Source organism: Ammospiza nelsoni, chromosome 2 (assembly GCF_027579445.1).
Source record: "Ammospiza nelsoni isolate bAmmNel1 chromosome 2, bAmmNel1.pri, whole genome shotgun sequence".
In the NCBI taxonomy this organism is placed as follows: Eukaryota; Metazoa; Chordata; class Aves; order Passeriformes; family Passerellidae; genus Ammospiza; species Ammospiza nelsoni.
Genome location: NC_080634.1, coordinates 104236128 through 104249619, shown reverse-complemented (window position 1 = coordinate 104249619; position 13492 = coordinate 104236128). Strand labels below are relative to the sequence as shown.

At 43.1% G+C, this 13492-nt stretch overlaps 1 protein-coding gene across 2 annotated transcripts in view; it reads left to right on the top strand.

Annotated features, from left to right (window-relative positions):
- The first annotated feature begins 421 nt into the window (after positions 1 to 421).
- Positions 422 to 13492, top strand: part of MAP3K15 (mitogen-activated protein kinase kinase kinase 15) — an 81068-nt gene continuing 67997 nt past the window's right edge. For both annotated transcript variants that reach the window (XM_059494067.1, XM_059494066.1), the window contains exon 1: positions 422 to 737. In XM_059494067.1, the coding sequence (XP_059350050.1) occupies positions 422 to 737 (316 nt within the window). The remainder of the gene's footprint in view (positions 738 to 13492) is intronic.

The window sequence follows — 13492 nt, the reverse complement described above, 5'->3', positions numbered from 1 at the left end:
GTGCGCGGGGGCGCTGCCGGCGAGGGGCGGGCAGGGCAGGAGATAAACGGGGCGCGATCGGCCCGACGGCGCCGCTTCCTCTCACAGCCGCCGAGGTCGCGGACGGGAGCGGGCGCATTGTCCCGGGAAGGCACGGCGGGGTGGAGCCGGACTCCGCGCTGGGCTGCCCGGGCTGTCTCGGTCGGGGAGGGCGGTGCCCAGCTGAGCCGAGCCCGCTCCGTGCCGGCCGCCCTCAACTCGCCTCGTCCCGTCTCCGTGCCCGCCCGCCCGGGAGCGGAGAGAAGCGCGGGTAGAGGGGCCGGCACGAGGAGGGAGGGAGGGAGCCGCCTCGCCGGGGGTTTGCCCGGCTGCTCGCGATGGGACGCGGCCCCGCCTGAGCACCTGCCGGCAGCCCCCGCTCCCCTCAGCTCTCGACGCCGCTATGGAGAGCCCCGTGAGCGGCAGCGCGGCTGCGGAGCCGGCGCCCCCCGGCGCGGAGCCGGAGCTGGCGGCCGGGGGTCCGGCGGAGGCGGAGGCGGCGGAGGTGGGCTCGGCAGCCCCGCGGCCGCGCTGCCTGCGGGCCGTGTACGTGCTGAACGACCCGCCCAAGGCGGGCGCCGGGGCGCGGAGCCCCGAGGCCGGGGCACGGCAGTGCCTGCTGCGGGCCTGCGAGGCCGAGGGAGCCCAGCTCAGCACCGTCAACTTCGGCGAGCTGGACTTCGGGGAGACGGCGGTGCTGGACGCCTTCTACGACGCGGGTGAGCGGGCTGGGCTGAGGCGGGACGCGGGGCGGGGGCTCGGGCTGGAGCCTGCCCCGCGCCGCCTCCCGGGTCGTGCGGGGACACGGCCGGCAGGGACGGGAGCGCTCGGTGAAGGTGGTGCCGGGGAACAGGGAGAGCGGGGCTCTGGCAAGGGGTGTGGGGACAGCGAGATGGGTGCGAAGGGATCCTCGTGTAATGCGGCCGGCACAGGCAGCAGGAGAAGGCGAGAGAATAAAGTTGAGGCTCTCACAGCAGCTCCTTCAGTCGCCACGGTGCGTTGTCCCAGCAGGACTGTGGGTCCTGCAGTACCAAACGAGTCTTAAGGAACAGCCGACCTCCTCCTGGGGTGGTTTGCTAAGAAGCCTCTTCCAGCTCCCAGCCTGATGGGGAGCTTAGAGTGAGACACAGGACAAAGACACACCAGCCCCTGATCTGGCTTGGCCAGAGGCTTCATGTTCACCACTCTTACTTACTGCGGCCTGGACGGTGAAATTGCGAACAAAGTGTGTGGCTCTGAACAAGGGCCCTGAGGAAGATTTGTAGGTATTGCCCGCCCCGTTCAGGTTCCAGCTGGTGACAGGTGTCTGTCTGATGGTTCAAAAGAAAGCTGCTGTCCCTTCTCCACTCAAAATCATCTGGCTAGTTTGGCACTATGGCTGAGAACTGTGAGCTTTTTGAGCATTCATTGGAAGCTTCTGAGCCAATAGGTATTATAAACTAATCAAGGCGAGTGTGTGGGCATTTTGCTGGCATGCAGACAAACTTTTATCTCCTATCTGTATGAGCCAGCATAAGGAAATGCTGGAAATTTACAAACTCCAAAGATGGAAAGTACTCTTTAAGTCTATCTTTCACAGTTCATCTTTCATAAGAACTTTGTTTTCCTCATGAGATGTGTTATATTAAATATAGCACATAATATTTAATATAAATATTAAAGAATATTTCCTAAAACTTTAGCCGTATTTTAAATTCTCATGTGATTGAGTCAATTTCATCCCGATAAGCCACCCAAATATTGAGGAATCTCAAACCCTTTTTGTCAGTATTTTTCTCCAGTCAGAGTTTTTTTATGTCTCTGCTAGCAAGGTTGACAAGTTTGTAATACATTCTTTGTGCATCTTAGTACACAAACACAACCTAGGAATTTCTTTTATAGCCACTCTGAAGGTAAGAGTAATTTACTCATCAACACAAAATTATTCCTCTGTTTCTGCTAATAGTGCTATTAATGTATTAGGCACACATCTGTTGTACATTATACTGGGAGTCTGAAACAGCTATTTAAAAGGGGTTCTTAAATTACTGCCTGGTGAAGTGAGTGCTTCTTTTCTAGGAGTCTGCAAAGTTCTCTAACTTTGCAGACTTTTGATTCAAGTCATCTTGTTTGACCAGGATAATTTTATCCCTGATTAATAGCACTTTATAATAGTAACGTGCCTTTTACTGAATACACCTTCAACACTCATATATCCAGGGTTTTTTTTTCAATTATAAAGTAATTGAATAGTCCATAATCTGGAATTGTTCCAAAGGCGACTGTTAAAAATAGACTTTTTGTGGATTTCTTTCCAGTAGCAACAATTTGAGATCAGCCATGGGGACAACTTCTTAGTTTGTTAACTTCCTAATAATGTAGGCCTGGGATACTGGCATCTATTCAGTTCTTAAGAAGAACATCATTAAGAATAAGTGTTAATGTGAGCACTCCTATGGCTCACGATGAACTTTGTGTTAGGAAGTTCCCATGTGTTTACTTTAAAAAGAAAACAATCTAAAGGAGTTTTATTGCTGCCTGGGTAAGATATTAAGCAGGTGTTTCCCACACTGAAGATATCTCTTACAGTGTATTTTTACTTTCTCTAGCTGAGGGGTAGAACCTTGAAAAGCAAATCCTGTTGCTTTGTAACAAATGGTGGGGTCTCTAAGAGGTGCTGGCCTGTTGCCTTCCCTTGGTTTAATAATGGAACCTTAATCATCTACTAATGCTTAATGACTGAGCAGCAAAAGACCATCTCATTGTGAGTAGGATTGATGGCTCTTTGTTAAAAATGTTATCTATTAGCCTTTTTCCCTGACTGTGCCTGAAATTGTAGCCTTTACTCAGCCGTTAGACAGCCCCCTCCAAAGTAGTTTATTCACCTTAGTATGAATCTATAAGTACCTTTTGTAACAAAATCAGCAAACTTTAAGGACAGAGGGCAACAAAAAACTTCAACAGAAACTTCTTTCCTGTCTGCAGGCAGGTTTTCTGGTCAATGATTTTTCAGTAGAACACTGAGAAAAGTGCTGCAAACCCACTTAAATTCTATAATCAGAGTATATGTGTTTTTTACCTTGAGTGTAGTCATTACTGGCTTCCCATCATTTGAAATCTTACTGTGAATGGAAGCATGGCTTATGCCTTTAGTTAGGTATTGCAGACCTGCAGGTAATGCAGGTGACCCTGATCTTAAGAAATCTCTCAGCTTTCTAAGGTTTTGCTTTACTGAAGGAGAATTACAGCACTTGTGAGAACTAACTTAAAAGTGAAATAAGAACTTGGTAAAGAAAACTAAGATTTCTTTGCTCAGTGTGGGCTAGAAACAAGCTGTCAGCAAAGTAATTTATATTTTCCAAAAATGGGCAATGAGATCTACCTAATAGAGGAGCAACAAGGATGTCTGCACACATTCACTGTATCTCTGGGAAGAAAAAAAGGTAATATTTTTAAACTATAACTGGCAAGTAGTGTGAAGCTTTTTTTGCAGAAAATAAAAGAATAAAAGTAATTTTCCCTAGGAACAGTGAGCCTAGGAGCTAATTGAGAATTTTTAGAATTCTTCAGAATTATCCCATGAAGAAAATCAAACTACAGGCACTGTAGTGCATTCATAAACAACTTGAGAGACACGGTGGAAGGGTGAGTGTGACTTGGATATAGTGATGTTACAGGTAGAGTGATTAATAGCTGCAAAGGATCTTTCTGTTCTTAATGTACTAAGAAAACAAACATGATGTCAAAGTCAAATGTCTGGCCTGTACCTCTGGAAGGGTGATGTTAGGTAGAAAAAATGTAGCTTTTCCTTGTCTACTCAAGACTTTATCAAATCTTAGTGCCTGCAGTGCCAGGCAATAGGGTTTGGCTACAGTGTTAAGGGAAGGGGTGTACAAAGTACACTTATACAGGTTTTGGGTGTTCCCATTTTGGTTTATGAAATCCTTTCTCTGTAGCTGATCATACTTTTCCCTCATGAGGGATGTGCAGCAATCTGTTTTGAGGCTTGGAATATTTCTTTGACCATTTGACCACAGCATTTAGAAATTATACAGTCAGCAGGATGAAAATCAGCTGAAAGGAAGACAAGCTAGAGAGCAAGTGGTGTACTGAGAAATAGAGCTAATTGCTGACCTGAGATAAGTGAGTGTTCCTCTGACAATCCAGGAAACTGTCAGGTAATTTGTGAGTATAGGGGAATATTTTGAAGTCTGTTTCTGCTGTTTTGCTTTATATGAACCTCTCTAGTCAATATCCTGTGTGATAAGGCAGCCCCAAAAGGCATGGTGTGATACCTGTCTCTGCAGGCTTGTCTTCATCCAGAGCCAAGACTTGGGAGTGAGCCTAAACAGAGACTGAAACACAGGTCCTCCTTACTTTTGTACCTGATTTCTTAACCCTGATTTCTTGTCCATGAAACTTTTTTTCTTTGTGTTACACTGTGAAAGGGGAAGGAGGAAATAAATTTGCTGGATCCTAATTTTCAGGCTCTGGCACCTGCTGGGGGAATCATTGCCTGTTCCTCAGCTGCCTGCCCTGAAACCCTCTGCCCTCAGAAGGCCAGTGTCCCCATTTCAGAATTGGCAGGGATGCTTCAGCTTCTTCAGCATGAGGGCTGAGTGCATCAGGTGCAGTAAACACTTGTCAGTGCTTTGGGATAATATACAGCATGGTAACCCGTGTAGCTTAGCTGGAGGCACAGCTTCCCTTGCTGACTCTGCTGCAGGGAGCTCAGTCTCTGACAGGAATGACAGGTGAGGGCAATCACTTCTAAACAAACTTCATCATACCTTCCTGCTGCAGTTTATCTTTGCCCCTGGGTGCGACAGGGAGCAGTGCTGGAGTTAAGGGTTAGTGCTATGATGCTTACTTCAGCAGGCAGGGTTTCCTGTTTTTCTGAGGAACGCTTAAAATCTTTTCTTTCTTTTCCCACACAGATAACTCAATGGCTAGGGGTATATTTGCTTTAAATCTCAAGAGACATACATACCACAGAGTACAAAAGTACCAAGAGAAGCAAACCAGCCATCTTTAGAACAGGAAGGTGGTGGATGAGAGGCTGGGCTGGATATTCTGCTGCTTCAGTAAAACAGCAGAGCTGTTGGGACCTGATCTTTTATCTCTGTGTGGTGCTGCACATATAGAGTGACTTCAGGTGTCTCCAGCAAAGCTCTGCATTGTGACATCAAACCAAATATTCTAGTAACAAAACCCTTTAATATACCAGTATGGTAGTCCTTTTATATCCAAGTGTGTGAGGCCAGTTTTAAATGACAGTAACAAACATCAGGTCTATATGTTACTGTCATAAAACAGTTGAGGTTGGCAGACACCTTAAAGGTCATCCAGTTTTAACCCCTCTGACATGGGCAGAGATACCTTTCACTAAACCAGGTTGCTCAAAGCCCTGTCCAGACTGGCATTGAACACTTCCAGGGATGGGGTATCCACTCTCTGTGTAGTATGTTTCAGTGTCTTTCTATCCTCACAGTAATCTAAATCAGCCCTCTTTCATCTTGAAGTCTTTCCCCCTTGCCCTATCACTACAGGCCTTTGTAAAAGGTCCCTCTCCGGTTCTCTTGAAGCCCCCTTTAGGTACTGCAAGATGCTATAAGTTCTCCCCAGAGCCTTTTGTTCTCCAGGTGAAACAGCCCTAACCCCCTTCCTGGGGGATGTGTTCTAGCCCTCTGATCATCTTCACAGTCCTCCTGTTGAACCTCTCAAACAGGTCCCCACCCTTGTAACGCTGGAAACTCCAGAGCTGGATGCAGCACTCCTGGTGGGGTCTCACAAAAGCAGAGTAGATGGGAGAATCCCCTCCCTTGACTTGCCAGCCGTGCTGCTTTTGATGAAGTACAGGACACAGTTGGACTGATGATCTCAGAGGTCTTTTCCAACCTAGTTAATCAATTCTGTGATTGACTAATTGATTCTGTCATTCATGTACCTTCATCTTCCTTAGACGGTTTCCAACCTCATATTCTGCATGATACACAACACAAATGGTGTGTTTCTGTTTTTTTATAACTTACTCAGCAAGTAGTATTTTTCACTGTGTGATTATAAGTCAAATTGAGTCTCCCTAAATAGACTTAGAAGCTTTTACACCCATTACAACCATTGCAATTGACTTCAAAAATTTGAACATGTAAGATTATTCTGAAAAAAGGAACAACTGCATCTATTGAACTGCCTTAGCTCTGAAGACCAATTATTGTCACATGGCTCTTGAAAACACTTCAGTAAAGTGGGTTTTGGTTGTTTGTAATATTGTTTAATTTATTTTTTAAAAAATGAAACTGGCAGCATTTTCTGGATTTCTTCATATCAGTGAATGTTCTTCTGATTGAATTTTTTTATCCTCTGATAGGAGGAAAGAACTGTGCTGGCTATGCATAGCAGTCTGCAAATTCTAAAGGTCCTTTTATTTATTTATTTTTTAAGAAGTATATGCAAACATTTTTCATGTAGTTCCTCATTTGCTCTGAAGGAATCTACTGTGCCATTTGGCTGTGAGATGCTGGCAAGCAGATCTTCAGTTCTGCCTTTTGCATTTCAAGTTGGCTTTCAGTGACTCCCAGCCACTCATCTCCTTTGCAGTGAATGCATGCTTGCTCAGTCTTGCTGTGCTGTGTGTAGCATGTTCTTCATAAGAATCATTTCTCTTAGACCTGCAGTCTCAAAATTAGGTTAAACAAGAATAAAGGTTATGTGGGTTAATTACATTGCTTTAATTTCCATCCTCCATAAAATAGATTATGGTAGATATGTGGTAGCTCATATTATGTTCTGCAGTCATGCTCTTCCTTTATCAGTGTAATCTTTTTTATCAGTGTAAGCTTTTTTAATTGTTAAATTATGCCTGTACATCCTAGTTAAAAGGTAAGTAATTGAACACACTTGCACATGCTAGTTAAAAGGTAGCCTTTACAGGATCGTAAAGGTAAGTTCCTGGTTTGCCTTGAGGTAAAGGTCTTCTGACTTGTAAGGACTTGTGCAAAACCGAGTTGAGAACTCAAGATGTTTTGGTTTCCTCAGGATGGACTTGTGTCAGAGTAGTCAACAGCTCTTGGCCAGGAACAAGAAGTAGGATATAGTGATTATGTGCATGATTATTATTTGATTTATTGCTAATTTATTGTCTAAATACTGCTGTAATGAGGCTGTAATACAATAAGTAAATAACTATTATCTATTAAAACAGATAATAGTGCAATAGGGTCATGGTCTCTCCAGTTCTGAGCTTCAATGGGACCCCCTTATTTTCTAAACTCAGAGGAGTTTAGGTGTGGCTAGGTCCACTATCTCAGATTTGGTCAACAGTTTATGTCTAAAGGCTTACAATATAAGCAGGTTTGGCTAGAAAAGTACAGGTCAACAGTCTTCAGCCTTGGAGAGTTCACCATTCCAAAGCAACAAAGCACCTATGTAGCAGCTTTTGGATTTTATCTCCACTTGTGACTGGATCTTACTGGTTTTCACTCACTATCAAAAAGTCAGTGTTTCCCATCTTCAGGCTGCAGGCTTCCATGCTGCGAGGGAATTCCACCTGGAAGGTTCTTGCAGCACCAGGAGACCAGCTGGCCCAGTCTCTGCCAGCATTTCGTACCCTTCTGCAGGCCAACATGCACCAAAGTCAGTCCTGAATATCTTGGCTCCCCCATCTCTGGAGTGCATTAATTTACATTCAGACAGTTCCTCCTGCAATCCTCACCTGGTGTTCCAGTCCTAGGAACAAGCCTCACTGCCATCAGGGGCTGCAGAAAGGGGGATGCTGTGGGGCTCTGTGTGGAGGTCACATGCAATGGCCCAGCTATCTTCTGTCAGCATCACAAGCCTCAAATTCAAACTCTGGCTGCAAACCTGTGTTCTGGAGATACTCAGGGCATGCTCCTGCTTCCATGCATGTGGAGGAGCAGCTGCAAGGGTGTTGTGTGGCTAACATTTGGCAGCTGAGATGAGTGTAGGGTCTTTCTTAGGAGGGCCTCAATGTGGTTTGCCACTTGCAGCTGAACTCTGTGAACACAGTAGGCTCTGGTTGCCATGCACCTCAGGAGGGCTGTGAATTGCTTTAGCCTCAGGCTACCTTTGAACAGCAGCAAGGGTGCCTGAGGCAGAGCCAAGAGAGGCTTGCAGCTGTTGCTTTGTCCTGCCCCCTGGCACAGGCTGGGTACAAACAGCGTAGCTCCTGTGTCAGCTGAGGTCAGGGGGACTCAGTGGGCAGCTGATGGGTCAAACGTGTCTCACAGTATGATTTCACCCCACCTGTCTTCTTTCAGAAGTGCTGCACATCTCTTCACCTTTCCCTGGGAGGTTGGGCTGGTTATAGAAATGTGCCAGGAGCAAAAATTGCATCACTGTTCTCTGCAAAGAGAAGACATGAATTCTGACACAAGTACTGGATTGCTGTGTCATGGAAAGTCACTCATGCTTTTTTTATCCTTCGTAGTACTCAGCCTGATCAGGTTAATGATTCTGCTGTGTGTTCAAGGTGGTGGAATTGAAACTTCTCAGCTATTATTTGGTAATACTTCAGAGCATTTAAAGTTTTGTCTAAGTAGTTCAGCAGCTGTTATGTCTTGGAGTGCAAAGCCCAATGGGATTCACGACTTTAAAACGTGTACCCTAGCTTTTATTACATTGAAGGTAAATGATCCCAGCCTTGGTTAGCAGTCTGTCTTTAACTGCAGTGGGCTCTGATGACAGGCAGAAATCTGAAATGTAATGAAACAGTAATGACACTGTTAGGACTACATCCCTAGCCTTCTGCTGATGTGGGATGGTACAGCTAAATCCAGCAGTAAGGGATGTACTCCAGTTGATCACAGCAGAACTTACAGCTCTGTCTATTCTAGTATGTACTGCTTTTATGCTTAAATTGTGTTTTAAAATTCTTCAATATCTCTTTAAAGCAAAAAACAAGGAGAAGAATCTTGAAGTGCTTTTTTAACCCTGCTTCAGTATAATAGTTTTTTATTTTGCATCATGTTATGGAGGGAAATGTGTCTGGATTCTTTGCATTTTGTGGGATTTTATTCTGTTCAGTAAAACAGCCCTTCATGCACAGAACTGTAGCACAACCACAGGTGGTCGAGGGCCTCTCAACAATTTGAAAAGTGTTTATCACATGATAGATGTTTACCACATGATTTCTAAACCTTTTGAAGTGTATGCCAAAAATACACTAGTTCTGGAAAATAAACAACCTTCCATGTAAATCAGCATGATAATGAGCTTTCTCTAAAATTCTTCAGTTTCCTACTGGTGCTGGCAGTGCTTTCCATGAACAGTGGTACTTTGATGCCTCCAAGCACGTCAAAAAGCAGTGGTAGATTCTATGGAACTGATTATGGGGAAAATAACAGGGAAGTTACTTTTTTAAACTCAGGGTAGTGAATTATTTGCCACTTGATTGCTGTCCTTTCTGCCTCCTTCCCTTTAAATTTTTTACAACTATTTAGTAGCTAGATCAGCCACAAGAAATTGGGTTGAATCAAGTATCTCTTTGCCTTAGTCAGAGAAAAGCTGCAGGTTTTTTCTATTGCAGAAAAATCTCTGCCCATAATAATTTCCCTCAGCTGAAGATTAGCTGCATTAACTCTATTGTTGCTGCCTTTCACTCACAGAAGCTGAAGAAAGAAATTTCTTTCTGCTAATTTGTGTGTTGAGGGAGACATTCGTTGTTAGTTTTGCCTTTGATTGGAGAGTGACAAGGTGAAACTGAGGTTGGGAACTGGTAAATGAAAACAGTACAAGGCTTTATTCAGTCTGTGTGTTGCTTTCTAACAGTGCTAGACCAGTCATTGCTGTTGTGCTAATCTTAGCAGATAATAAAAATTTGCAGGAGAAAAGCTAATGTTTACAATTGTGTTACTGTTTGGTTCTGGGCTGCCTTACTTAGCAGGGCTTCTGTGTGCACAATCCTGTTTCACACAGTAACTGTCAGCTTTTATCAGCATCACCTCTGCCTTCTCTGCAGCTAGATACGTGTTTCAGATATTTTCTTTGCCAGTGGATGTTTGGTATGCTTCAGTCTTTTTAAACCCAGTTTGAAAAGAGGACATGATTACCAAGCTCAAAGCCAGGCACTGTGCTTGTTTTTCCTACTGCTGTTTATGGGGCTTAAGATAACTGACAAGTTATGGGATGTTGTCAACTGGAGAAAGTATTCAAATCAGAATGAAGTCTGAAAATGGTTGAGGTGGATTTCTTGTTTTCATGATAATTAAATTGGGAAACTGATAAACTTAGCTTTTTGCTTATTATAGTAACAAAACTAGGTAAGTCTTCATATTGTTTTGGGAAAACTAGAAACTGTCTTGACTTTCTGGCTTGTGATCAAGTAAAAAAAAGAATGCTTGACTATTTAAAATTTTTTTTTACCCTTTAATGCCTCTTCAGATTCCTAGTTTTGCAGTAGTGTCTCTGTGATGGTATAATACAAATTTAGAGAAGAATAATATGTTAATTTCTGTAATTTTGGGTATTTTGGACAATTCTAAAGATGAACATTCAGAATTTAGCATCTTAAATCTAAACTTTCTTGCATCCTCTTACCATGACCAAGTACAGGTTAGCCTGGGGATGTTGTTGGAAGAGAAACTTGACATGGGCCAGCACCTCAGAGAGCCAACTGCACCCTGGGCTGCATCCAAAGCAGGGAGAGGGAAGGGATTCTGATGAGAATCCCTGCAGATCTGTGGGACCCAATGTAGGAGCGAGCCCAGAGGAGGCTGTGAAGGTGATCAGAGGGCTGGAGCACCTCTCCCGTGAAGACAGACTGAGAGGGTTGGGGCTGTTTAGCTTGGAGAAGAGAAGGCTCTGGGGAAACCTTATGGCACCTTGCAGTGCCTAAAGAGGGCTACAAGAGAGCTGGAGAGGGGCCTTTTACACAGGCTTGTAGATAGGCCAAGAGGGAATGGTTTAACCTAAAATGGGGCAGGGTTAGATTGATATAAGGAAGCAATTCTTTACTGTGAGGGTGGCAGGGCTCTGGCACTGGCTGCCCAGAGAAGCTGTGGGTGCCCCATCCCTGGAAGTGTTCAGGGCCAGGTTGGACAGGGCCTTGAGGAAGCTGGACTAGTGAAGGTGTCTTTGCCCATGTTAAAGGGGTTGAAACTAGATGACCTTTGAGGTCCCTTCCAACCTAAACCATTCCATGTTTTTGAGGTGGAAAATGCTGGAGACCATGTTTGGACGTTTGTTGCAAAATCACAATTTCATGTGATTAACTTTGTCTAAATCACCATTTGGAAGTACTAATATTCCTCTGATTCTATAGAGGTCTTAGGGAATAGGTTCCCCTATTGTGATAACAAACAGTCTGTGTTTATGCTTTATATTCTCTGTCTACATGCTGGAATTTATAGAATTATATATGTGCTGTATTTATAGAATAGGTAAAGACTAAGTAGATAATGGCTATGACTCTAGAAAGACCAGCTTCTACTAAAATTCTAGATTTTATTGATCTCTACATAGTGTCTTGAAATTGATTTCTCTCATTTTTTAATGGAAGCTTCCAATTTTTTAAATTACAGCATTGAGTGGTACATCAGGATTTTTTCAGTAGCACATGCAGTCTTTTAGACTGGCACGTAAAGCTTGTACTGTTTACAGGAAAGATAAAAATAGCAGAGAGAATCCACATCTGCCCAGCATCCGGAGTGTTGTATCAAGGACTCAGTATCTGTATGTGAGTGCAAGTCTCTTGGCTCACAGATGATGCCCTGGCTTCATGTAAACTTTATCTCCATTTGCACTTTAATAATATTGCCTTTCCTCAATAAACTTTTTTTCTGTGCATAACTTACTGTGCTTTATGTGAGTCCTAAATGACAGTATGGGAGTCCATCAACATAAAGAGGAAATCTGTGATATAGTTATGAGGTGGGATATCTCAGTTTAGTACATAAAAATTCCCATTGCTAATGATGGAGACATCTCTTGATTTGATTTTAAAAAACATATTTGGGAAAAAATAAGATATTCGGACTAAGAAAGTCTCACTTTTTTTATTTGCTATATATTTAAATAAAGAAAGGAATAAGGTCTTAGTTTAACCCAGACTTATGAGCTTTAGTGTACTGAAATATTTTTTCTATTTTAGTTCCTTGTATTTTGATTACTTTTCTTCTTATTATATTTCTTTGATAATAAGATAAAGATCAGCATAATTTTACTTCTCCAATTTTTTTTTTTTATATATGTTGTTGGCCAGTGTGTGTGACCTGTGGGAGATGTGCAGATTTAGCAGGTTTTTTATGTTCCCCAGCCAAGGTATTCAACATTAAATGATGGGTGATTCTCAAATGGTTTAGTTTGGATAAATGTCTAAAAGGTTGAAGCTTATTTAACCTTCTTGGCCTAAAAATTTGACTGCAGCTGGTGAGAAAGGGACAATGTTCCTTGTTGAATTTCATCCTCTCTTTAATTTCACTTAGGCCAGGTTATCCAGTTATGTAACTTTTTTTCCCTGTACTTCATTCCCTTTGATTGCCTTTGTTGATCCAGTGTAGGAAGTGCAGAGGTGCAGGAGAAGTTAAATAAAGTTCACCTTTCTCATTCCATGTACCCACCCCCCCCGCAATTGCAGGCAAGGTTCAGATTAGGTTCAGGCTTGGGGTGTTTTTTCTCTGTGCTCTCTGGGGCTGTGTGGCTCCACTCTAGAGCACTGCTGTGGAAATGGTTTGGTGTGAGCCTTGGCACACTGCTGGTGCAGCAGGCAAGTGTGAGCTGCCTGCTTTTCATTTACTCTGCTGTTTCTTTTCTTCTCTGATACTAAATAGGGCAGAAAAATGTCCTGGAGAATTAGTAGGTTCTTTGGCTTGTGAAAAAAATTAGGAAAAAGTGCTATTCTTAATGACTCGGCATAGTGAAAAGTATGTGTGATGTGAGACAGTTACGACAGTTACTCATTATGTCAGTCTGACATCTATATCAAAATTTCTAATATACTGAGAGTATATAAACAGGGAAAATTATTGAACAGGTGTCTTCAGATCATCTGTGACTGATAAGTGTTTTTTTCAGTGTTCTGATTTAAAGCAAGAAATGAGCAACCTCTGGAATCTTCATTTGTCTACATCTGTGAACAGAAAACTAAGGAGACAAATGTGGCTTATTCAAGTACTCTTTGGGAAGTTTAAAATGCTGCTTCTTTACTATTCATTTGTATATAAAGGGTGAATGAAAAATGAAATACCTGTCTTTTTGAGGTATGAATCAGGCATACTGATTGTTCTGTAGATGCTCAGCTATTCTGCAGGTGGAAGACTGCAGATGCTGAATCAGAGACTATTCAAGTTCTAAGTTGTACCAAGGTACAGTAGGATGATAGAAGGGAATTGCTTAGGTAAAATATTAGTAATTTTCTTCTCTCTGAAGGAATTTGGTTTGTTAGCAAGTACCTTTCAAATGAGGGCTCTGTTTTTCAAAATCACTGTTTCTGTTTCAGTGGGGTATTTTTTTTTCTTCTGAAACTCAGAATCTTAAT